Below are 22,933 nucleotides of genomic sequence, written 5' to 3'. Positions count from 1 at the left end.
AGGTCTTTTGATGTCTTGTCTTGGGTTCCTTCCAGTATACAGTGGCTTAGGTGCTTTAAGGCAGTGATTCTCAAATGTGAGTGTGCATCAGAATCCCTGGAGCGCTTGTTAAAACACAGATTATTGGGACCCATCCCTATAGTTTCTGATTTGGTGGGCCTAGGAGTTAGGCTTAAGAAATTGCATTGCACATTGCTAACAAATTACAGCAATAGGTAAGGCTGATGCTGTTAACCCTAAGACCCAGTTGAGAACCACTTCTTAAAGAAATTATTGGAGAAAAATGATATTTGACCATGAAGTATGCTGGGAATAAATAAAGTACATGAGACTATAAGGGTAGAGAACAGTTACATATTGAGAATCTTTCTGGCAGGAATTGCAGCGAGAAAACACTTTCTTACGTGCACAGTTTGCACAGAAGACAGAAGCCTTGAGCAGAGAAAAGATTGACCTTGAAAAGAAACTCTCTGCTTCTGAAGTTGAAGTCCAGCTCATCAGAGAGTCGCTCAAAGTGGCATTGCAGAAGCATTCTGAGGAAGTGAAGAAACAGGAAGAAAGGGTGAGCTGAATAGCTGATAGCCCTAATTCACAAAGGAATTGGCAGTCAGCTGTCTACTCTAAAGCCTAAGCTGTTTCTGGCCCCCATTCCTGAACTAAGAGGAGACAGTTGGGTGAGATCCTCCACTGACTTTTCACACAGAATCATCACAGATCTCCTTTTTGCTAGAAATGGAACTCTCCTCCCTCCCTCATTTTTGCTTCATCTCCACAAAACCACAACAGTCAGGGAAAGTTGTATGATCCCTCACTGTCCCAGATTGTGCTGTGCAATGTACCACCAGCTGGTCTGGGTAGAAAACCAACTTGAGTACTCATACCAGATGGCACTGTTGCAAGATATTTAAATACCTGTGATGTATTTATATCATTCGGTCTGGTTTCTCACCCTTCCTAAAAAGTAGAGAAAAATTCCATGTGTGCCAGGCATGGTGGCTTACACCTGTAATCCCAGCACTTTGGGAGGCCAAAATGGGTGGATCACTTGAGGTTGGGTGTTCGAGACCAGCCTGGCGAACATGGCGAAACCTCATCTCTACTAAAAATACAAAAATTAGCCGAGTGTGGTGGCTAGCGCCTGTAATCTCAGCTACTCGGGAGGCTGAAGCAGGAGAATAGCTTGAACCCAGGAGGTGGAGGTTGCAGTGAATCAGGATCACGCCATCACGCTGTTGCACTCCAGCCTGGGTAATAGAGCAAGACTCAGGGGAAAAAAAAAAATTCCATGTGCACAGCTAGTTTGGGTGTTTTTTTTTGTTTGTTTGTTTGTTTGTGTTTTTTTGCCAGTACTCTTAAAATTGCCTTAGGTTTAAAGTTCTTTGGTTTTGTTGTTATCTCCTAATTCATGGCTTGCTTTAAAGCACGTGTTTTTGGGGAACCAGTTTAGTAATGTTAAGTTCTGGACCACTTAAAACAACTAGAGCAATACTTCTCAAACTTCAGTGTTTCAGAATCACTTGGGGATCTTGTTAAAAATGTATATCAGATTCAGTAGTTCTAGGAGGGGGCCTGAGATCCTGCATTTCTTTTTTTTTTTTTTTTTTTGACATGGAGTTTCACTCTGGCACCCGGGCTGGAGTGCAGTGGTGCAATCTCAGCTCACTGCAACCTCAGCCTCCTGGGTTAAAGCGATTCTCCTGCTTCAGCCTCCCAAGTAGTTGGGATTATAGGCGCCTGCTACCACACCCAGCTAATTTTTGTAATTTTAGTGGAGATGAGGTTTCACCATGTTGGCCAGGCCAGTCCTGAACTCCTGACCTCAGGTGATCCACCTACCTCAGCCTCCCAAAGTGCTGGGATTACAGATGTGATCCACTGCACCCAACTGGATTCTGCATTTCTGACAAGCTCCCAGGTGATGTTGATGTTATTGGTACTGGAAGGACTTAAGAGGGTTTGTTAAAAAAGAAAATTTAAAGTTGAGTTAGGCGGGGCACTGTGGCTTATGCTTGTAATCCCTGCACTTTGGGAGGCTTAGATGGGCAGATCATCTGAGGTTGGGAGTTCGAGACCAGCCTGACGAACATGGAGAAACCCGTCTCTGCTAAAAATACAAAATTAGCTGGGCATGGTGGCACATGCCTATAATCCCAGCTACTCAGGAGGCTGAAGCAGGAGAATCAATTTAACCCGGGAGGCAGAGGTTGCAGTGAGCCGAGATTGCTCCATTGCACCCCAGCCTGGACAGCAAGAGCAAAACTCCGTCTCAAAAAAATAAAGTTGAGTTAGTGAGTTTAAAAATAATAATAATTTATATATCTAAGTTAAGTAATTACCAGTAGATTTATAATAAAATTAGTAGTTCTAAAATCAAATGAAAAAATAAAAAATTTAATAGTTCTGGCCAGACTCAGTGGCTCATACCTATAATTCCAGCACTTTGGGAGACTGTGGCAAGAGGATTGCTTGAGCTTAGGAGTTAAGACAAGTCTGAGGCCAGGCGCGGTGGCTCAAGCCTGTAATCCCAGCACTTTGGGAGGCCGAGACGGGCAGATCACAAGGTCAGGAGATCGAGACTATCCTGGCTAACACGGTGAAACCCCATCTCTACTAAAAATACAAAAAATTAGCCGGGCGAGGTGGCGGGCACCTGTGGTCCCAGCTACTCGGGAGGCTGAGGCAGGAGAATGGTGTAAACCCGGGAGGCAGAGCTTGCAGTAAGCTGAGATCCGGCCACGGCACTCCAGCCTGGGTGATAGAGCGAGACTCTGTCTCCAAAAAAAAAAAAAAAAAAAAGACAAGTCTGGACAACATAGTGAGACTCCTTCTCTTAAAAAAAAAAAAAAAAAAATTTTTTTTTTCCTAAAATCAGGTTTATTACTCAGAGCAAAATTTGCCCATATAATACATTGCTCTTCAATTTTTATTTCTACGTGGTTATGCAGTCTGAATGACTAGTTTATAATCCCAGGTGGTATTATAAGTTTTGTTTTTGCTGGCCGGACACGGTGGCTCACACCTGTAATCCCCGCATATTGGGAGGCCAAGGCATGTGAATCACTTGAGGTCAGGAGTTTGAGACTAGTCTGGCCAAAATGGTGAAACTGTGTCTCTACTAAAAAAAAAAAAAAAAATACAACAGTGGCCGGGCACGATGGCTCACACCTTTAATCCCAACACTTTGGGAGGCTGAGGTGGGCAGATCACAAGGCACAAGGTCAGGAGATTGAGACCATCCTGGCCAACATAGTGAAACCCCATCTCTACTAAAAATACAAAAAATTAGCTGGGTGTGGTGGCACACGCCTATAGTCCCAGCTACTTGGGAGGCTGAGGCAGGAGAGTCGCTTGAACCCGGGAGGCGGAGGTTGCAGTGACCCAAGATCACGCCACTGTACTTCCAGCCTGGCGACAGAGCAAGACTGTGTCTCAAAAAAAAAAAAAAAAAAAAAAAAAAAAAAACCTGGATGTGGTAGTGGGTGCCTGTAACCTCAGCTACTTAGGAGGCTGGGACAAGAGAGTCGCTTGAACCCGGGAGGTAGATGTTGCAGTGAGCCGAGATCACACCACTGCTCTCCAGTCTGGGCAACAGAGTGAGTGAGATTCTGTCTCAAAAAAAAAGGCGGGGGGCGGAGGGTGTGACTGTTGGAAGGGGAAAAGTCCTCGCTGACAAAGAAATGACACTAATGAAAACAAAATCAAGAATGATCCACTGGTGCCAGAGATGTTAGAGAAGCTTGTCAGTGAGCAGTTCCCTACTTCTTGCAGCAAAGGGGAGTATGGGCTAAAAATACTTTAGAAAAATCAAACAGCACCTGTAACACACTCTTAAATAAAGGCCAGGCTTGCAAACTATTCTTTCTTATCCATGCTGCTCAAATGTGAAGGAATTCTATATAAGGCTAAAGTCTAGTGAATCTTCTCACTTCAATTTCCATCTCTCTGGCTCAAGTCATTCTTGTGACTTAGCCTCCCAAGTAGCTGGGATGATAGGCGCATGCCACCACGCTGGGCTAAATTTTGTACTTTTAATAGAGACAGGGTTTCACTATTGTTGGCCAGGCTGGTCTTGAACTCCTGGCCTCAGGTGATTCACCCACCTTGGCCTCCCAAAGTGCTGGGATTACAGATGTGAGCCACTGCACCTGGCCCTCACTACTGCTGCTTTGTGGAATATAGTTTTTCATCAAGTGAGACTAGGACAATCTCTTCATATTCTTTTAGTTCCTGGGATGTTTCACAATACTCTGTCTAATCACATCTACATCTCTAGACAAGTGCTCCATCATGCTTTCAACAGTTGTGGTTGGTGCATAAAAATTCACCAAGAAATACCCGCCTCTGCTGTGCTGTTGACAGAGATCTTATAAGGAAGTGCTCATTCACCCAGGTTTTCCAAGTCCCTCACTATTGCTCCTCTGTTCATCAGGGCTTGTATCATACATTTCAAAGTAGCAGAAGTCTCTGGCCGCGGCATGGCTGTCAAGATTAAAGCCAGCTTATAGCCAGGCATTCCCGGAGGCTCGGTGGGCGGCTCGGAACTGGGCTGGTTCCCAGGAAGGGAAGGAGCAGGATGGCAGGGACCTGGAAGTGGCTGGGTTGAGTGTCTGCCGAGTGGCGAAAGCTACAAAAAATTTTTAAAAAATTAGCCAGGTGTGGTGGTGCCACCTGTAGTCCCAGCTACTCAGGAGACTGAGGTGGGAGAATCACTGGAGCCCAAAAGGTCAAGGCTGCAGTAAGCCATGATCTCACAGTTACACTGCAGTCTGGGTAACAGCAAGACACTGTCTGAAAAAAAAAAAAAAAAAAGATTAGTAGTTCTGTACCCCAGCACAACCCCACAGTAGTATCTATCTAGAGCTCTTCTCTTTCCTCTGATATATATGGTTGACCTTGGAACAATACATTTAAGCTGCACAGTTCCACTTGTACGTGTATTTTTTTTTCAACCAAACGCAGATAAAAAATCACATATTCAAGAGATGCAAAACCAGAGTGTATGGAGGGCCGACATATATGCGGTTTCTACAGGACCAACTATGGGACTCAAGTGTGAGCAGATTTTGATATACACAGGTGGTCCTGGAACCAGTCCCCCATGTATGCCAAGGGACAGCTGTATTTCTGAATAGTATGCTTCTCCTGCACTTTTTTCCTTCAATGAATTTTAGACATCTGTTTTTGTTTCATGGGAACAGTATCTCCCCGACAATATTGATTCTAATTGTTTTGGATGTTTATATCTGTTTATAGTATTTCTTGTTTTCTTAAGGTCCTTTTTTTCTGTTTTTGGTGTCTTTCATGTTAGAGGCTTGGTGATCATTGAATGGACGGGCATTCGTATTTAAGAAGGAAGCAGGCTGGGTGCGGTGGCTCACGCCTGTAATCCCAGCACTTTGGGAGGCCAAGGCGGGCAGATCACCTGAGGTCAGGAATTTGAGACCAGCCTGGCCAACATGGCGAAATCCTGTCTTTACTAAAAATGCAAAAATTGGCTGGGCTTGGTTGTGGGTGTCTGTAACCCCGGCTACTTGGGAGACTGAGGCAGGAGAATCGCTTGAACCTGGGAGGTGGAGGTTGCAGTGAGCTGAGATCGCGCCACCGCACTCCAGCCTTGGTGATGAGAGTGAGACTCCTTCAAAAAAATAAAAAGGAAGCATTTAGAAGCTGGATGAAAGCTCTGGGTTCATGGTGGTTACCTGTTGGACTTCAGTGTAGGATCAGACTTAGGCTACCCTTTTCACTTGGGAACGCTCAAATGTCAGTATCTGGATGTCTTCTCTCACTCTCTCTAGGGAAGAATCTTCAACTTGCTCTCTGGTGGAGAGGCTAGAGGCAGGAATGCTTTTTAGCCTTTGGATTCTCGGTGTTAAGATTGGGTTTAGAGTCCCCACAGTTCTAGACATAGGTTTTTTTTTGTTTTTTGTTTTTTTTGGAGACACAGTCTTGCTGGAGACTGTGGAGTGGGTGGAGTGCAGTGCCACGATTTAGGCTCACTGCAGCCTCCGCCTCCCAGGTTCAAACTATTCTCTCTCATGCCTCAGCCACCTGAGTAGCTGGGATTACAGGCATGTACCACCACGCCTGGCTGTTTTTTTTGTTTCCGAGACAGACTCTCACTCTGTTGTCTGGGCTGGAGTGCAGTGGCCTGATCTCGGCTACTATAGCCTCCGTCTCCTGGGTTCAAGCGGTTCTCCTGCCTCAGCCTCCTGAGTAGCTGGGATTACAGGCACCCACCACCTCGCCCGGCTAATTTTTGTATTTTTAGTAGAGACAGGATTTTGCCATGTTTCTCAGGCTAGTCTCAAACTCCTGACTTCAGGTGATCCGCCCGCCTTGACTTCCCAAAGTGCTAGGATTATTACAGGCTTGAGCCACTGCACCGGCCTAATTTTTGTACTTTTTATAGAGATGGAGTTTTACCATTTTGGCCAGGCTGGTCTTGAGCTCCTGACCTCAACTAATCCTCCCACCTCAGCCTCCCAAAGTGCTGGGATTACAGGTGTGAGCCACCATACCCGGCCATATACATAGATTTTTACTTGTTTTCAACCCAATACTTCACACACTCTGCTGTGACTGGGTACTCTTGAGTCGGGAATCTCTCTCATTGATTTCTTCGGAGAATAGTCTGCTGATGGGGAAACCCAGGGTGGGGCTGATATCTAGCTAACTTGTATATAGATTTCTAGGGAATTCCCCTGTTTTTCAGATCTGTGGTTGATACTTGCCTCCATCTTGAGCTGGTACTTCAGAGGCTCTTGGGAGTTGGGAGGAGCAGATTTTCTTCCCTGTTGTCTGTAACTCCCACTACAGATTGTAACTTTTCTGCCCCATGTCGTTTATCTTCCCTGTTCACTTTCACCTTTTAAAAACGTTAAAATCTTTCATAAGCTGGGCATGGTGGCTCACTCCTGTTAATCCTGGTACTTTTGGGAGGCCAAGGCAGGAGAATTGCTTGAGCCCAGTTCAAGAACAGCCTGGGCAACATGGCGAGACTCCATCTCTATAAAAAAATTTTAAGTCAGGCTCGGTGTCTCATGCCTGTAATCCCAGCACTTTGGGAGACCGAGGTAGGCGGATCACATCAGGTCAGGAGTTCAAGACCAGCCTGGCCAACATGGTGAAACCCTGTCTCTACCAATAATACAAAAAATTAGCTGGGCGTGGTGGTGGACGCCTGTAACCCCAGCTGCTTGGGAGGCTGAGGCAGGAGAATCGCTTGAACTCGGGAGGTGGAGGTTGCAGTGAGTCGAGATCGCGCCACTACACTCCAGCCTGGGCAACAAGAACGAAACTCCGTCTCAAAAAAAAAATTTTTTTTTTTTTAATATTTGCTGGGCATGGTGGTACATGCTTGTAGTCTAAGCCACTCGGGAGGCTGAGGTGGGAGCATCACTTGAGCCCAGGAGGTCAAGGCTGCAGTGGGCTGTGTCCGTGTCACTGCACTTCAGCATGGGTGACAGAGCAAGACCCTGTCTCAAAAAAAAAAAATCTTTCCTAGACTTTTGTTTCCTCCCCTGTTGTTTCTCAGTTGATACTTTATTTATTTTCTGTCATTTTAAAGATTTTTTGGAAGGGAGAATACATAAACATTTATGGTCAGTTTACCATTTTCAGTAAGCTTCCCAGGTGATTCTGATACATACTGAAATGTGAAAATCACTGGTTCAGAGATTTAAGAGTACAGATTGGACCTAGGATAAAGCTTTTGACTGATTTTCAGGGATCAATCTTAGTACTGTTATATCTTTGGATTAAATTAGGCCTTTGTCTCCTCTTTGACATTTAATATATCTGCATCACTTTTTCTGTTTTCTCTTGTTTTCCTCAGCTTCCTTGTTCGTAAGCAAACAAAATAAAACAAAGCACCATAATGGTGAAGAAAAAGCCTCTGTTCAAATCTTTATTTGAACCTGCTGTGTGCCAGGCATTCTGCTGTGTGTTTAGGATATGATAATTAGCAAACAGACATAGCTCTTTCTCTCAAGTCTCATTAGCCTTTCCAGTTGATTGCATGGCTTTATATCATGTATGGTATTTAGGGAAGAATATATTACTTTTCTGACCAAACTGGTTATATGTCTTATCAGAAAGTTATGTATACTTCTGCAGTCCAATTCAGATGCAGACCATCTGGAGTTAGTGTCAGACTCCACAGGTTTAAGGGTATAGTTCTCAACAAAATTCCAGATGCCAACAGCAAATTCTGGGGTCTTCAGGCCACTCGTATTTCTGACCAACTGGCTTCTGTGGCCTTCAGGTTTAATAATTCCCAGAATTACTCACAGAACTCAGGAAAGTACTATACTTATTATTACAGTTTTATTATAAGTGATACAATTCAGGGTTGGGCGCAGTGTGTGATGCCTGTAATCCCAGCACCTTGGGAGGCCAAGGCAGGTGGATCACCTGAGGTCAGGGGTTCGAGACCAGCCTGGCCAACATAGTGAAATCCCATCCCATTTTTAGTACAGTATTATTCTGTACTAAAAATAGAATAATTAGCTAGGCGTGGTGGCGGGTGCCTGTAATCCCAGCTACTCAGGAAGCTGAGTCAGGAGAATGACTTGAACCTGGGAGGCGGAGGTTGCAATGAGCCAAGATCGTGCCACTGCACTCCAGCCTGGGTGACAAGAGCGAAACTCTGTCTCAAAAAAAGGGGGTGAGGGGGTGGGATACAATTCAGGACCAGCCAAATGAAGAGAGACGTAGGGTGAGGTCCAGGAGCATCCTGAGAGCAGAGCTTCCATGCCCTCTCCTCGTGTGGAATAAGAGCATGTAAACACAGCACATTTATGTGTTTACCTACCAGGAAGCTCCAGTGAGCTTCTGTGTCCAGAGTTTTTAGTTGGAGTTTCATTTATGTAGGCATGATGAAACTCAATCACCCATCCCTCTCCCTTCCCCATAGTAGATTAGGTTCAAAGCAGTTGTTTTTCTGGTGATCTGCATCCATTCTGAGTCATAGTATTGGCATAAATTTACTCATGATGGGTTCTGGGCCACTCCTGTCCAATTCAGGAAATTCCAAGGGCTTAGAGGTTACCTCCCAGGAACCAGGTACAGAGGCCAGACAAATTCTGTATTTTACAACAGAAATGCTGCCAGTTTTTAAAAACTGCCCTTAGAAGCCTTTCTGTGTCCTTGATTTGAAAGTTCATTAATTCTTTAGTTTTATACTCAAATCCTAAATGGCAAAATTTGTTTAGCTTCCTACCTTCATTGCAGTAGAACAACATTCACAACCTCAAGGGTTGCTTCAAAAAAAGTTGATGTGGCTGGGTGTGGTGGCTCATGCCTGTAATCCCACCACTTTGGGAGGCCAAGTTGGGTGAATGGCTTGAGGCCAGGAGTTGGAGACCAGCCTGAAAAACATGGTAAAACCCTGTCTCTACAAAAAATAGAAAAATTAGCCTACCATGGTAGCATGTGCCTGTAGTCCCAGCTACTCCAGGGGCTGAGGTAGGAGGATCACTTGAGCCTGGGAGGTGGAGGCTGCAGTCAGCTGACATCACACCACTGCACTCCAGCAGGGTCATAGTGGAGTGAAGGGTAGAGACAAACTTGACATTTCTTCTTCTAGGTCAAAGGTCGCGATAAACATATAAATAATTTGAAAAAGAAATGTCAGAAGGAATCAGAGCAGAACCGGGAGAAGCAGCAGCGTATTGAGACCTTGGAGCGCTACCTGGCTGACCTGCCCACGCTGGAAGACCATCAGAAGCAGAGCCAGCAGGTAGCAGCAATATCTTGGCATACCTGGGGTGATCAGGGAGTGGACAGGCAGGGGAAATTTTTCATCATCTGCTGTATGCAGTTATCCTGTGACTTCCTGAAAGGATAATCCCAAAGCAGTCATGTCCAGATTCACATTTGTCAGACTTGTAACCAGACTGCAAATTTTTGAGGTACCCAGAGTCTTCCTTATGTTAAATATAGTGAACCCCAAGTTTCTCTTCAAAGAATCAGTATGTTCAGCTCTCTTACTCTTTATTTTAAAGTTGAACTTCCAGGTTCTCTTCGCCCTCTTGCTTCTAGTTTCATTAAACAACATTTTCCACCAGTTTTAATCAGTAGTTCACATCTGTTCCCCTGGTCACCTGCTCCGTCCTGACTCATCCCAGTCACCTGCTTTGACCTGAGTCTCCCCGGTCACCTGCTCTGACCTAAGTCACCTTTAGTTACTTGTTCCTAACTGTCCTTCCCACCAAACTACTCAACCCCCCACTCTGGCTCATACACCTGCTGTCTTTAAAATAGCCAGTCAGAATTAGCTTAGACTGTGTGGTTCAACCCTAGCCAATAGGGGAACAACATAGCAGTAGGGACGACCTGCTTCAGGAATAAGAACTCCTTCCCTTCCCCTGTCCAGTTGTGCTTTTGCCATTGTTCCATCTGCGAGGAGCACCCTTTCTGCAGGAAGTAAAAATTGCCTTGCTGGGGAAATTAAATGTGTGTTTGAGTGCTATTTCTTTGCGACACCAAGGAACAAGCATTTTGCATTTCTAACACTTGACTTATTTGACCTAAACGTGGGATCCTGTTTCTCAGCTTAAGGATTCTGAGTTGAAAAGCACAGAGCTGCAGGAGAAAGTGACTGAGCTGGAGAGTTTGCTGGAGGAGACCCAGGCAATCTGCAGAGACAAGGAGACTCAACTGGAAAGCCTGAGGCAGAGAGAAGCAGAATTTTCCTCTGCTGGACATAGGTAAATAACCCTGTGGGATTGAGAGGAATGGAGAGAGTTTTTTGTCATAGCCATCCTGCTTACTTACCTGTGTGACTTTCGGTGATTTGGGAAAATCATTTTACTTCTCTGAGCTTTGTTTTCTTTGGACTGTGAATAATAGGGAAGCAGCTTTTTTATCTTTGGCATGGAGTAGGGATGCAGTGGGGGCTTACCTTCATAGCCTTTGTAAGGATCTAACCCCGTGTCTGGCACATAATTCTTAGTATGTATGTGTTGAATAAATGAAAGCACTTTATAAACTGGGAAATGAGGTATCTGTATACTTTCAAAAGTGGGTACTGGTGGTAAGAACTGAGAGTTATCCACAGTTCGAGCCATGTAGTTAATAATGGCTACCAGGAGCATCTGTTTCTCCTCAGCCCTAGGGATTGTTCTCCATTGCCATGACAGGTTCTGAGAACAAACAAGATGCCATAATGTACTCTCAGGGTGTCTTGGGAATCTCCTCCATATTAATAGCAGTTTCTGTGTTTCAACATCCTCTTGAAGCAATTCCAGTTTCTAATGGGATAGATTGGATTTCTCATGCCATATTTAACCACAGTGTCCCTGTTGTTTATCTCAGCAGTTGGACTTTGCTATAAGTAATTGTAGGGACCCACTGGAGGAAACCATTGGTCAGAGTCAGAAGTGGGGTTAGAGGACAAAGTTGGCTTTGCGCCAGACTGTGTGTGCCAAGAAAACAGCTTTTGTATTTTCTGAACTTCCTACAATGTACATGTATGACTTACAATCTAAATACATGTGATAAATATGTATTTTTAAAATATCAAAACAAAATATACAAGAGCCTTGGGCAGGTAGAGAATTGGTGTCAAATTGTATAGATTCTGGCCCCAAGGAAGAGAATTAACATACACTGAGCAGCTTTTGTGTGGCACCCCTTATATTACAACAGACCTAAGTATTATCCCCAGCTACCGCTTGGAGGGGACTAAATGTCTTGCCTCAAAATGTTCAATAAATAGCAGAACCAAGAATCAAAGCCACTTGTCTCTAACTTCAGAGTTCTTGAAGGGGCCACTGTCTTTCAGCCTGCAAGATAAACAGTCTGTGGAGGAGACCAGTGGAGAAGGTCCAGAAGTGGAAATGGAGTCCTGGCAGAAGCAATATGATTCGCTCCAAAAGGTGACTGAGGGTGTCTAGGCTGTAACGGAGGGTAGGCTGGGAGGAAAGAGAAGATTATGTATTGGGAGGCAGACATGAATTCTTGACTTTGGGCTATCTAGGATTTGTTACCAAGAGCTTTTCTTTCTTTTCTGAGAAGTCACCCTGTATAGTAATTTGTATTTAGAATGTCATCCTTATAACAGGCAAACTTGACTCACGTAGAATATAGGCAAAAGTAAGAGGAGGGGTGATACGCCTCTGAATGTCTAGATTAGATGACCCAAAATGGTACAGTAGAGTTTGGTGTACTTTCATGGCTCAGGCCTATACAGAAACCCTGAATTGATTCAGAGAACACCTGCAGTCTTTAAAAGACAAGAAACCAGGCCTGTTTAGGGTCCCTTCTTGGATAATCAGTATGACCAAAGCTGTAAATAACAATAACCATAATAGTGCTAGAAATGGCAACCTTCATTAAACTGAATTTTTAGCCATGTCCTTGTACCAAAGAACAAGAGTTTGCACTGGCTATATATAAAGTTGATTCCACTGGCCTGCAGTTATTAGGGTGACAGTTCCCTTTCCCCAGTAGTGGTCATGGGTCCACACTACATTCCTGTATAAACCTTTGTGATTGGAGCACAGTATTGTGAAGCTAGTTAGCCAGGATTAGGAGTCTGGTTTATATTTCTGTAGGTAGAGTTCACTAATCTGTATCCTGGTCTCGCTGTTAATGGTCTAATAGCCAGACCACATGTCCTAGTGCAGCCCTCTTGCCCTCTGACCTCACTGTCAGCCTTGTGCTGTCAGCCTTCCTTGATAACTTTGCCTTTCAGATTGTGGAGAAGCAGCAACAGAAGATGGATCAGTTGCGCTCACAAGTACAGGTGAGCAGGAATCCTTGGGACATGGTGGGCAGAACTTAATGATGGAATCTCTAGAATTTAGCCAGTATTTATTTTGTTCTCTGCTATGCAAGTTGCTCAGTGTTAGGGATACAAGAAGAATGAGACCCCAGTCAGTGCTTCCGAGCCTTGCTGAGAGGACACAAATATAGTAGGGAGTTTCAGCACAGTACTGTGAGAACAGTGCCCACAGTATCCTGGGGGAGCACAGGAGAGTCAGTGGGAGGAAGGGAGGTAAAAGAGAGGTTTCTGGAGATCCTGAACCTAGAAGGATGAGGAGTTAGCCAGGCAAAGAAGAGGAGGTGGATAGGATGTGTTGGATTCCAGATAGGAGGAACAGCATGAGTGGGAACATGTAGACATGAAACAGCATAGTTTGAACGTGGTGCTGCAAGCAGTTTGATACTGCTGAAGTATTCACTTTAAGTTGGCAAGTGGAGACCTGGGCATTCCAGGCTATGGGAGGGCATTTTCTATCAACTAAGTTTTTTTTATTTTTTGAGACGGAGTCTCGCTCTTGTCGCCCAGGCTCAAGTGCTATGGTGCAATCTTGGCTCACTGCAACCTCTGCCTCCGGGTTCAAGCAATTCTCCTGCCTCAGCCTCCCAAGTAGCTGGGATTACAGGTGCCCGCCATCATGTCCATCTAATTTTTGTATTTTTTTGTAGAGACGAGGTTTCACCACATTGGCTAGGCTGCTCTCGAACTCCTGACCTCAGGTGATCTACCCGCCTCGGCCTCCCAAAGTGCTGGAATTACAGGCATGAGTCACCATGCCCAGCCTATGACAGCATTTAATTGGGATGTGATGTGGTCAGGTTTGCAACTCAGGCTCAAGTGTGAAAGATTGGCATCCTGGAGAGAGGGAAGGTCCAGGGGACTGTTGGAGAAATTCTTGTGAGAGATGATGAGGGAACCTGGCATAAGGCAGCATAGCAGCAGGGAGATGTGAGGGGATAGATTTTTTTTTTTTTTTTTTTTTTTTTTTTGAGACAGAGTCTCGCGCAGTGGCCAGATCTCAGCTCACTGCAAGCTCCGCCTCCGGGGTCCATGCCATTCTCCTGCCTCAGCCTCTGGAGTAGCTGGGACTACAGGCGCCCGCCACCTCGCCTGGCTAGTTTTTTTTGTATTTTTTAGTAGAGACAGGGTTTCACCGTGTTAGCCAGGATGGTCTCGATCTCCTGACCTCGTGATCCACCCGTCTCAGCCTCCCAAGGTGCTGGGATTACAGGCTTGAGCCATCGCGCCCGGCCCCCGAGGGGATAGATTTAAGTGACTTTAGGGGGTAACATCAAGTGGAATCAGTGACTGACAAGATGTAAGAGTTGAAGAACAGGGAAGAATCAAAGATGACTCCAGGTTTCTATTTTGGGCCAGAGTGGGAGTGTTTTTAACTGGGTTCTCCAAGAAATCCTGGGTAAAGCAGGTTCACTCAGTGTCTCTTTGGACTCTAAAAGTTTTCACACCAAAACACCTGAAATGCACTTATTTTGAGGGAATAAATGGAGGCTGCAGCCTTGCCTTTGCCATTATGTGGATTGGGCTACGTCTCTCTGGTTCACCTCTTTCAAGTCCTGTAAGGAGGTAGTCAAGCCTGGCAAGCATTTTAATATATACCCATTTAAAATGCCAGGTTTTTAGTAGAGTTTTTAATGGATCTCAAAATAAGTTTCCTAGAACCCTTGGGGTTCTACAAAGTTTGGAAAGGCCTGACATTTTAAATGGCACATTTACCTATGATAAGACTACTTAGCAAATTAAAATATCAGGTGAGGCTGGGCACGGTGGCTCACGCCTCTAATCCCAGTGCTTTGGGAGGCCGAGGTGGGCAGCTCACGAGGTCAGGAGATTGAGACCATCCTGGCTAACAAGGTGAAACCCCGTCTCTACTAGAATACAAAAAATTAATCGGGCGTGGTGTCACGCACCTGTAGTCCCAGCTGCTCGGGAGGCTGAGGCAGGAGAATTGCTTGAACCTGGGAGGCAGAGGTTGCAGTGAGCTGAGATCACGCCACTGTACTCCAGCCTGGGCGACAGAGCAAGACTCCATCTCAAATATATATATATATCTCTCTCTCTCAGGTGAATTTGTTGGAATTAGATGGATTCATCGTCACTTTGGATATTTCATGATCACGGGGTGTTTTCCTTGGCAGTTATATTTTTTTATTGATATAAAATGAGAAATATAAAAAAATTGCACATTTCAAATCAGCTTCAAAATTTGAGGAAAAGTTGAATGAATAGAATGAGGCAGAAGTTTAAAAGCTTAAATATCTCCCTTCCCCTGACCCCTCCTACACACACGAACACACTTACACAGAACTCACTAGATTAGGCACCTGTGAGTATGCTCTCCTACCCCTTTCCATGTCTCTGAACAGCATTTAATAGACAGTATTGTCAAGAGCACTTGACTGTTAACTCCTAAAAGACAGGAACTGTTGGTGTTCTCCTCAGTTCCTGTCACAGTGAGCGCTCAGTAAATACTGAACTCGGCTGAAGAGCACATTCCCTGCCCTCAAGAAAGTTTGTGTTTAAGTGGAATGAAGGATCATGTGCATAGCCAACTAGAATATTAAGCAGATATACTTGTAAGCCATGATGGATATGATAGCAAGGTAGGATTAAGATTAATTGGATCTGATTTGCAGATTGAAGAAAGCTCAGGTGGGCCTTGGAGGTTTCCTGGAGGTAACAGCAGAAGAACAGCTTGAACAAAGGAAAAGGGAAGTGAGCAGAAGCATTGACGCTGCAGCCTTCAGGGATGAGGGCCATTCATTCATTATGGCAGTGTAGAGGCTCGCCATGTGGAGGGTGGAAAGAGATATGGCTAGAAAAGTAGGTAGGAGCTACCGTGGCCTTGAATGCCCTGCTAAGAAGCCGACCTCTATTTGGTATGTGGTCAAGGGCTATAGGAGGGTTTAAATGGGAGGTCACAAATCAGGACTGTTGTAAAATGATTTCTTAGCAGGAGTGTGTAGGTAGGGTGAGTCTTCATTATATAGTCCAAGCCAGCAGTGATCTTGTTGGAACCAGACTTGTTACTCCTGTGTTACCTCAACATCTTGGCTGTGTGATTCAGAGCCTAGAGCAGGAAGTGGCTCAAGAAGAAGGAACAAGCCAGGCCCTGAGAGAGGAGGCCCAGCGAAGGGATTCAGCCCTGCAGCAGCTGCGCACAGCCGTGAAGGAGGTGAGTAGCATTAGTCAGACCTCTTGGTTCTGCCTCTACAAACCCGATTTCTTTGTATGCCATCCCCATCTCTACTCCAATAGGAACCTCAGTGTTTGAAAGGGAAAGGTCCCTACTGAGCTTTGGGGGCAGAGGAAAGGTGCATTGCATCATCCTTTATATTACAGACCCTACGCCTGTTTTAGCATGTCCATAATTATTACCTAGGAATGCTTTTTTTTCTTTCTTTCTTTTTTTTGGAGACAGTCTTGCTCTGTTGCCAGGCTAGAGTGCAGTGGCGCAGTCTCAGCTCACTGCAACCTCCACCTCCCGAGTTCAAGCGATTCCCATCTCAGCCTCCTGAGTAGCTGGGACTACAGGCATGAGCCACTGTGCCCGGCTAATTTTTTGTATTTTAGTTGAGACGGGGTTTCACCACGTTGGCCAGGATGGTCTCCATCCCCTGACCTCGTGATTCGCCCACCTCAGCCTCCCAAAGTGCTGGGATTACAGGTGTGAGCCACTGCGCCAGGCCTAGGAATGCTTTTTGATGGGGAAAGTCATTCTCTCTTCGTCGTCTTGAAGCCGCAGGTTTCTGGGGTTGGGGAGTGGAGAGTTCGAGAAGACTGAGGATTTGGTGGCCTTCATGCACTAAACAGAGCTGTCAGCAGGGGGCAATCAAGTTCACTGACTGGCCTAGTACCTAGGAAGGAACCTCCTTTAGCTAGGATTGTCACATGGCCCAGTGTGGGTGGAGGGCCTGGGACTGAAGGAGGGACTCTATTCAGACTGTATAAAAACACAGTCAAGGTAGGAAGGGAAGGGAGGTGGATTAAGCTGTCAGGAAGAGAGGGAAACAGACATACATGAATAGATGGTTTTTGTAATAAAGTCTGACTCCACTGAGGTGAGAGTTTGAAAAGGCAGGACTTGTTCCAGGGCTGGATCCTCCAGGTCCCAGCTTCTCCAGCCCCTCACCTAGTGGCTACTAGTTGTCATACTGTCTTTCTTACTGTCTTTATTCCTTTGACACAACTGTGATCAGGCTGGCTGGTGGCCACTTTTGTCAGGGTGGCAGGGAGAGATTGAAACCAGTGTCTCCTCAGATTTCACGGTTCACGGTAAACCTTCTCTAATAGCCTGGCTAACAGAGTTGGCTGAGGGACTGACTTGAGATAGAGTTCCTAGGGGCGGGAGCATCTTCTCTGGTTCTTGAACAGAAACTTGGATGCTGATGATTCAGAACCAGTTGAGGGTTGGCTTCCTCTCTAGTGCTAGAGCCCTGTGGGCCCAGCCTACCCACAGGAAGAATCAGGCCTGATATTGATAGTGGGGGAAGTGCTAAAGCCTGTTGGCAGGGGTAGGGTTGGGGAAGGGGGGACACTGCCTATGACTCACCCATTCCTTCCACACCCACACATACATGCATAGATACTCTTCCTCTCCCTGGGCCTGAGTTTATGTGCTTACCCATCTGTCTGCTCAGCTTTCAGTGCAAAACCAGGACTTGATTGAGAAGAATCTGACACTCCAGGAACACCTGCGCCAGGCCCAACCAGGGTCTCCACCTTCACCAGACACGGCCCAGCTGGCACTTGAGCTGTACCAGGAGTTGGCTAGTTGCCTTCAAGATCTGCAGGCTGTCTGTAGCATTGTGACCCAGAGGGCCCAGGGCCATGATCCCAATCTCTCCCTGCTCCTAGGCATTCACTGTGAGTCCTCAGACCAGTCTGGGGCCCAGGAAGGAGGGGCCTTCTTTCTCTTCCCTCCCCCATCCCACTTTCCCATATTCTTACAGTAATATGTAGACAGAGTACATAGGCCTGGCCACTGCCCTCTGGACATTTGTTTGTTTCACAAAGTAGGTGTTCATAAATCTGTTTTTGGAAACAAGCTATGGGGTACTTGCATGCAAGACAGACTAAAAGCAGGCCTTCAGCAGCAAATTAACCCACTGTCCCCAGTTGCTTTTTATAAAGTGTCTGTCCCAAGACTGTGGGTTCAAGATACTGCCTATCCATACTGCGCCCTCCACATGAAAGTGTCTTACAACTAACATTCTCTTGAAATGTTCTTCTCCCCAGCAGCACAGCACCCAGAGACTCAGCTAGATTTGCAGAAGCCAGATGTGATCAAGAGGAAACTAGAGGAGGTTCAACAGCTGCGTCGTGACATTGAGGACTTAAGGACCACCATGTCAGACAGATATGCCCAGGACATGGGAGAAAACTGTGTCACACAGTGAGGAATTCTGGGGGATTCCCCCAGGGAGGATCTGGGCTGCTGAGAGCCTAGTCCAGCAGGTTTCTGCCCTGACATTCTCTTGTCTGCTTTTCCCAGAGAGAAGTGTCAGAAAGGGAGGGGAGAGCCTGCATCTGGGGGCCAAGGGCTGATTAGGGAACTGTCCTACCCCACCCTGGCATGTTGGATTATGTTTGTCCTGCTAATTCACTCTCAACGGTGAGTTACTAATTAACTTTTGGCAGGTACAACAGATAAGTCCTCACAAACTGTTCCCAGCCCTAGGCTGACATCAGAGACGAACAGGCTGTCCACGTTTCTTCATCCAATGGGATGGATCCCTGTTAATTCCCACTTCACACCTTGGTCCTGCTGATTAGAGAGCTCATCAGAGGGGCCTGGAAAGGCCGAGCGAGTACTAGTAACAATGGCAATTTAAGAATTCTCAGGCCCCATGTGCCAGCCTTCCTGGGAACACTGAGCTGGCTTTCTGGGTTTTCTCACGCCTGGTCTCACTGCTTCTTCCTCAGGGCTCTTGTTCTCCCAGAAGCCTCAGGGTAGTGTGTTGGTTAGCACATAACTACTAGGATTGGGGCCCTAGGGATTATAGCCGGGACTCTAATCTGCCTACCATGCCATTTAACAAGAGATCCCACTCTCCAGCTGCCTTGTGTCCCTAGGGCCCTGGCCATGTGTTTAGCACAGCCCCTTTCTCCTTTGTTCTCAGGCCTTCCAGGTAGCCCCCTTCCTGGACTTAAGAGTGCAAACTCTTCTCTGTGGTTCTAGCCTTGGGCAGAATTATATCCCAAAGACCACAGAGCAACTGTCAAGCTGCTTACCCCCTCACCGAGGGCTACCGCCTGTGCCCAGCCCTTTAATTTGTGCCTCTCTTGTATTGGGGGTGGTGGGGGTTATTCCTCTCCCTTTCCTGCTCTGGCCTCCTTGAAAGTTCAGAGTACCCAGTATAAGTCAGCTTTAAAGTACAGCTTTTAATGTTTCCTAGGTTGTTTCTCTGGGGCTTTAGGGAGGGCCCTTTGCCCTCTGGTTTTTCTTGCCTCCTGGTTTAGGGAGCATCTCACACTTGTTAGTGTCTGGTTGGTGGGCCAGCCATGCCTCATCTAGATCTGGAGCCAGGCCAGGCAGGGGCCATGTGTGGACCAGTCAGCCACTACAAGATTTTTGCTAAGGTTTGGGCTGTTGGCAGCATCTTGGACCTCATGCCTGGGCCTGAATGAGGCTCTTTCTTAAGTGTTTTTACAAGTTTGTGTTTTATTTATGGAGTGACTTATCCCTTCCCATTCAGAGCAGCCCCACCCAGCCAGCCCTTCAGCCTCTGGGCTCCTGCCTCTTAAAGGCAGAGCCGTCTGGTTGGTCTCCACCCTGTGCATTGGGAGCCCAGCCACCATGCTCACGGGTATTTTTCCTCATAAAGTTTATAACCAGTTATTTATATGAATCTTTGTTATGTCAACTTGTTTGTATTGCCTATTTTGATTATAAAATAAAATATCTTAACAGACTCCTCAGTTTTGCATACCCTTACATCACCACCACCACACTATTCTACCCCTCACTTTGGTTAGTTAGAGCAAAAGTCTGGGTTTTCAGCCAGGTCCCCCAGGTAGCAGCATGGAGGAACCTGTGTCAGGTCCAGCCTCCTCCCTCTCTGCCAGTTGTGCTCCTCTGTCGTTCTGTAGGACCAGATCTCTTCCCACACACTTTCTGTTAGGCAAACTTTCCCTGAGTCACAGCAGAAGTTTGTCACTGGAAAGTTTCAGCAGTCCTCGCAGGAAGTTGGCAGCCTCTGGGTTGCTGTGAGGAAGTGGCTTTACCAGAGCAAGGGTTGTCTTTCTGGGCTGTTACCTGCCTGAACCCTGGACTAGGGGGACATCTGAGAAGCATTATGTTGAATGCCAGATAGCTAGGTTTCTAAAATTGGGTTGGTTGCTGGAGTCTGTCCCCTCAACTCCTGAATTGCTGGGAGTAGCAGCAGTTTGGGGCATGCATGCATGGAGCTGGGGTTGACCTTGGACCACCCCAAGACCAGGGGTGGATCTCAAGGGTCAGCTTGACCCTAAGGTCTCAAGAATCCTGACACCACCCTCTACCGCCACACTTCCCAGCTGTCAGCCTTGGTCTCCATCTGGTTCCTTGGGGGTGTGGCCTCTGCATCCTGCCACCACCCTCCCTTGTCTAAACCTTCCCACCTGAGTGGAGAGGAACTTGGGGGCGAAATGTAAGCATGGGCTCTTCCTGCTGTCCTATGCTTCCTATCCCCTAGGGTTAGTGGTGTGTTGGGGGGGGGGGGGGAGAGGGGGGTTCCCTTGGAGCAAGGTACCTTAATATGGGAACTTTGGGTCTGAAAGCAGCTCAAGCCTTCCAAAGCCCCAAGCTGCCCTGTACTATTTAGGGCACCTCCTCCTGGAGACAGCGGCTCTCATAGATGGGAAGTTGGATGCACCAAACCTGTGTGCGGTTGGAAAGGCGGCTTCTGCCAGACCCTCTCCCGGGCCTGTCCTGCCACCCAGCTCCTCCCCAGGCACACTGAGCTCCAGATCAGGGAAGGGCCGAAAAGGACGAGCAGGGCAGCTACAGAAGGGGCGGCCCTGCGTGGGACGGGTCCCTCTGCGCGCCTGGTCACCCAGGGGGGAAGGGAAGGGGCCTCCAGCGCGCGGGGCGGTGTCGCGCAGGCCCCGCCCCGCCTGCCCGCGCCGCCCATTGGTCCCGAGCGCGATGACTTGCGGGCGGAGCAGGAAGGAAACCGCTCCCGAGCACGGCGGCGGCGTCGTCTCCCGGCAGTGCAGCTACCACTACTGCCGCTCTCTGCCCGCCGACCCGTCTACCCCCAGCATGAGCGGCCTGCGCGTCTACAGCACGTCGGTCACCGGCTCCCGCGAAGTAAGTGTGCGCCCGGACTGGCGCTGGTGGGGGAGAGCTCAGGGTTGTGTCCCAGTGTTTTGGACCCTGGCGCCCGGGACCCGCCCCCATGACGGGGGCGAGGTGCTGGGCACTGTCTCCCGGATCCGGTCCCGAGGCCCCATCCTGAGTGTCTTCATCGGGTATCCTGGGTCCTTTGCAGCTGCAGCATGAACTTCCCGTGCCCATCCCCCATCAACCCCACACCCATTCTCTGCACTCCCACTACCAGGCTGACCCTGACCACGACGGCAGCCTGCTCTTCCGGGGCCTGGGGGGCTTGCCCTGCCCTCCCCACCCTGAGCCTGATCCCACTTCCCTTCACTCTGACCCCCTCCCCATAGTTGATCCCTCTTTTCATTCTGCACCACCTCAAGCCTGACTCATCCAACTCCTAGAGGCCAGAACCCTCCCCTAGTGTGGAGGGGGGTCGGGGGGACAAAAGCTCCTGGTCACAGCCTCTCTCACCCTGCCCAGCATTCCCCCCATAAATCCTCCAGCCTATCCAATAACCCCTACCCACCCTCTGTCCCCAGATCAAGTCCCAGCAGAGCGAGGTGACCCGAATCCTGGATGGGAAGCGCATCCAATACCAGCTAGTGGACATCTCCCAGGACAACGCCCTGAGGGATGAGATGCGAGCCTTGGCGGGCAACCCCAAGGCCACCCCACCCCAGATTGTCAATGGGGACCAGTACTGTGGGGTATGGGCTGGGGGACTCGGGGGTGGGGGGAGTGTTGGAAGAGGGCTCTGGCCAGGGTCAGATCTGCCACAAAGCACTTGGGCCTCCTGCATTCAGGTGACCACCCCTTGCCTCCCCTTCCCCAGGACTATGAGCTCTTCGTGGAGGCCGTGGAACAAAACACGCTGCAGGAGTTCCTGAAGCTGGCCTGAGTCAAGCCTGTCCAGAGTTCCCCTGCTGGACTCCATCACCACACTCCCCCAAGCCTTCACCTGGCCATGAAGGACCTTTTGACCAACTCCCTGTCATTCCTATCCTAACCTTAGAGTCCCTCCCGCAATCCAGGCCACTTCTCCTCCCTCCTCTCTAAATGTAGTCCCCTCTTCTCCATCCAAAGGCAACATTCCTTACCCATTAGTCTCAGAAATTGTCTTAAGCAACAGCCCCAAATGCTGACTGCCCCCAGCCAAGCATTGGGGCCGCCATCCTGCCTGGCATTGGCTGATGAGCACCTCTATTGGTTCCATCAGCCAGAGCTCTGCCAAAGGCCCCGCAGTCCCTCTCCCAGGAGGACCCTAGAGACAATTAAATGATGTCCTGTTCCATTGGCACTGTGTCTGGTTGGTTGTGGCCTAGGCTTCCTGGGTCCCTGCCCTGGGCAAGGTTGGTAGTTGTGACTGTGCTGAGACTGTGCTCTGTGGGAAGGGTGGCTGAGCTGTTCTCATGGGACTGTCACCTCTGTGTTAGTGCATGTGTTTGGATATGTCTGGTACACACATACCTGTATGGACCAGTGGTTTCTGGAGATGTCTGGGTGGGTCACCCTCCCGTTCACATGCATGTGGTGTCCATATCACGCTTGTGCCTTGGTATGTACTGCACATTTGCATGCCTGTCAGTGAGTGTGGCCATCCCATGCACCTGTGTTGGAGCACAATGGCTAAGTATGAATGTGTCATGGGAGGTGGGTACCCAGCTGCAGTTCTGCTAGTTTGGGGGCATGGGTCCAGTGGCAAAATGGCTTTGTGCAGTGTTGAAGTGTCCCCACAAGTTGGTGGGTCTGTGCCTGTGCCCAGGTATCTGCTGGCTGCACACTACACAGTGAGGCTCTGCTGTCCCAGCTGGGAATGTAAACCCAGCTGGGGCCAGCTCCTT

The 22,933-nt window shown here is 47.8% G+C and overlaps 2 protein-coding genes and 1 pseudogene across 11 annotated transcripts in view; 2 read left to right on the top strand and 1 right to left on the bottom strand.

Moving 5' to 3' along the window:
- Positions 1–19,699, top strand: part of CEP85 (centrosomal protein 85) — a 51,261-nt gene extending 31,562 nt beyond the window's left edge. For 5 of the 10 annotated variants that reach the window (XM_007979915.3, XM_073007655.1, XM_073007654.1 and 2 more), the window contains 8 exons: positions 377–562; positions 9,587–9,739; positions 10,555–10,709; positions 11,786–11,879; positions 12,698–12,748; positions 15,852–15,959; positions 17,425–17,650; positions 18,023–19,699. In XM_007979915.3, coding sequence (XP_007978106.1) covers positions 377–562; positions 9,587–9,739; positions 10,555–10,709; positions 11,786–11,879; positions 12,698–12,748; positions 15,852–15,959; positions 17,425–17,650; positions 18,023–18,183 — 1,134 coding nt within the window. In that variant the 3' untranslated portion in view covers positions 18,184–19,699. Of the gene's footprint in view, positions 1–376; positions 563–9,586; positions 9,740–10,554; positions 10,710–11,785; positions 11,880–12,697; positions 12,749–14,848; positions 15,960–17,424; positions 17,651–18,022 lie in introns of those variants that run through there. The other 5 variants (XM_007979918.3, XM_038010060.2, XM_073007657.1 and 2 more) reach the window with 3 other exon arrangements.
- LOC103225328 (small ribosomal subunit protein bS6m pseudogene) lies at positions 4,104–4,899 on the bottom strand (annotated as a pseudogene).
- Positions 19,700–20,910: 1,211 nt separating the features above from the next.
- On the top strand, positions 20,911–22,389 carry SH3BGRL3 (SH3 domain binding glutamate rich protein like 3). Its single transcript, XM_007979921.3, has 3 exons — positions 20,911–21,077; positions 21,632–21,799; positions 21,925–22,389. The coding sequence occupies exons 1-3, from the start codon at positions 20,913–20,915 to the stop codon at positions 21,988–21,990; spliced, it is 399 nt and encodes a 132-aa protein (XP_007978112.1). The 5' UTR covers positions 20,911–20,912; the 3' UTR covers positions 21,991–22,389.
- Positions 22,390–22,933: the final 544 nt, after the last annotated feature.

Source organism: Chlorocebus sabaeus, chromosome 20, assembly GCF_047675955.1.
Source record: "Chlorocebus sabaeus isolate Y175 chromosome 20, mChlSab1.0.hap1, whole genome shotgun sequence".
Classification (NCBI taxonomy): Eukaryota; Metazoa; Chordata; class Mammalia; order Primates; family Cercopithecidae; genus Chlorocebus; species Chlorocebus sabaeus.
Note: the sequence above shows the minus strand (reverse complement) of the source record. Positions and strands in the feature narration are given on the sequence as shown.

Coding starts and splice junctions, on each gene's coding strand:
- SH3BGRL3 (XM_007979921.3), top strand. CDS start 20,913: ATGACTTGCGGGCGGAGCAGGAAGGAAACCGCTCCCGAGCACGGCGGC. Junction 21,078..21,631: donor CGGTCACCGGCTCCCGCGAA/GTAAGTGTGCGC, acceptor CTCTGTCCCCAG/ATCAAGTCCCAGCAGAGCGA. Junction 21,800..21,924: donor ATGGGGACCAGTACTGTGGG/GTATGGGCTGGG, acceptor CCCCTTCCCCAG/GACTATGAGCTCTTCGTGGA.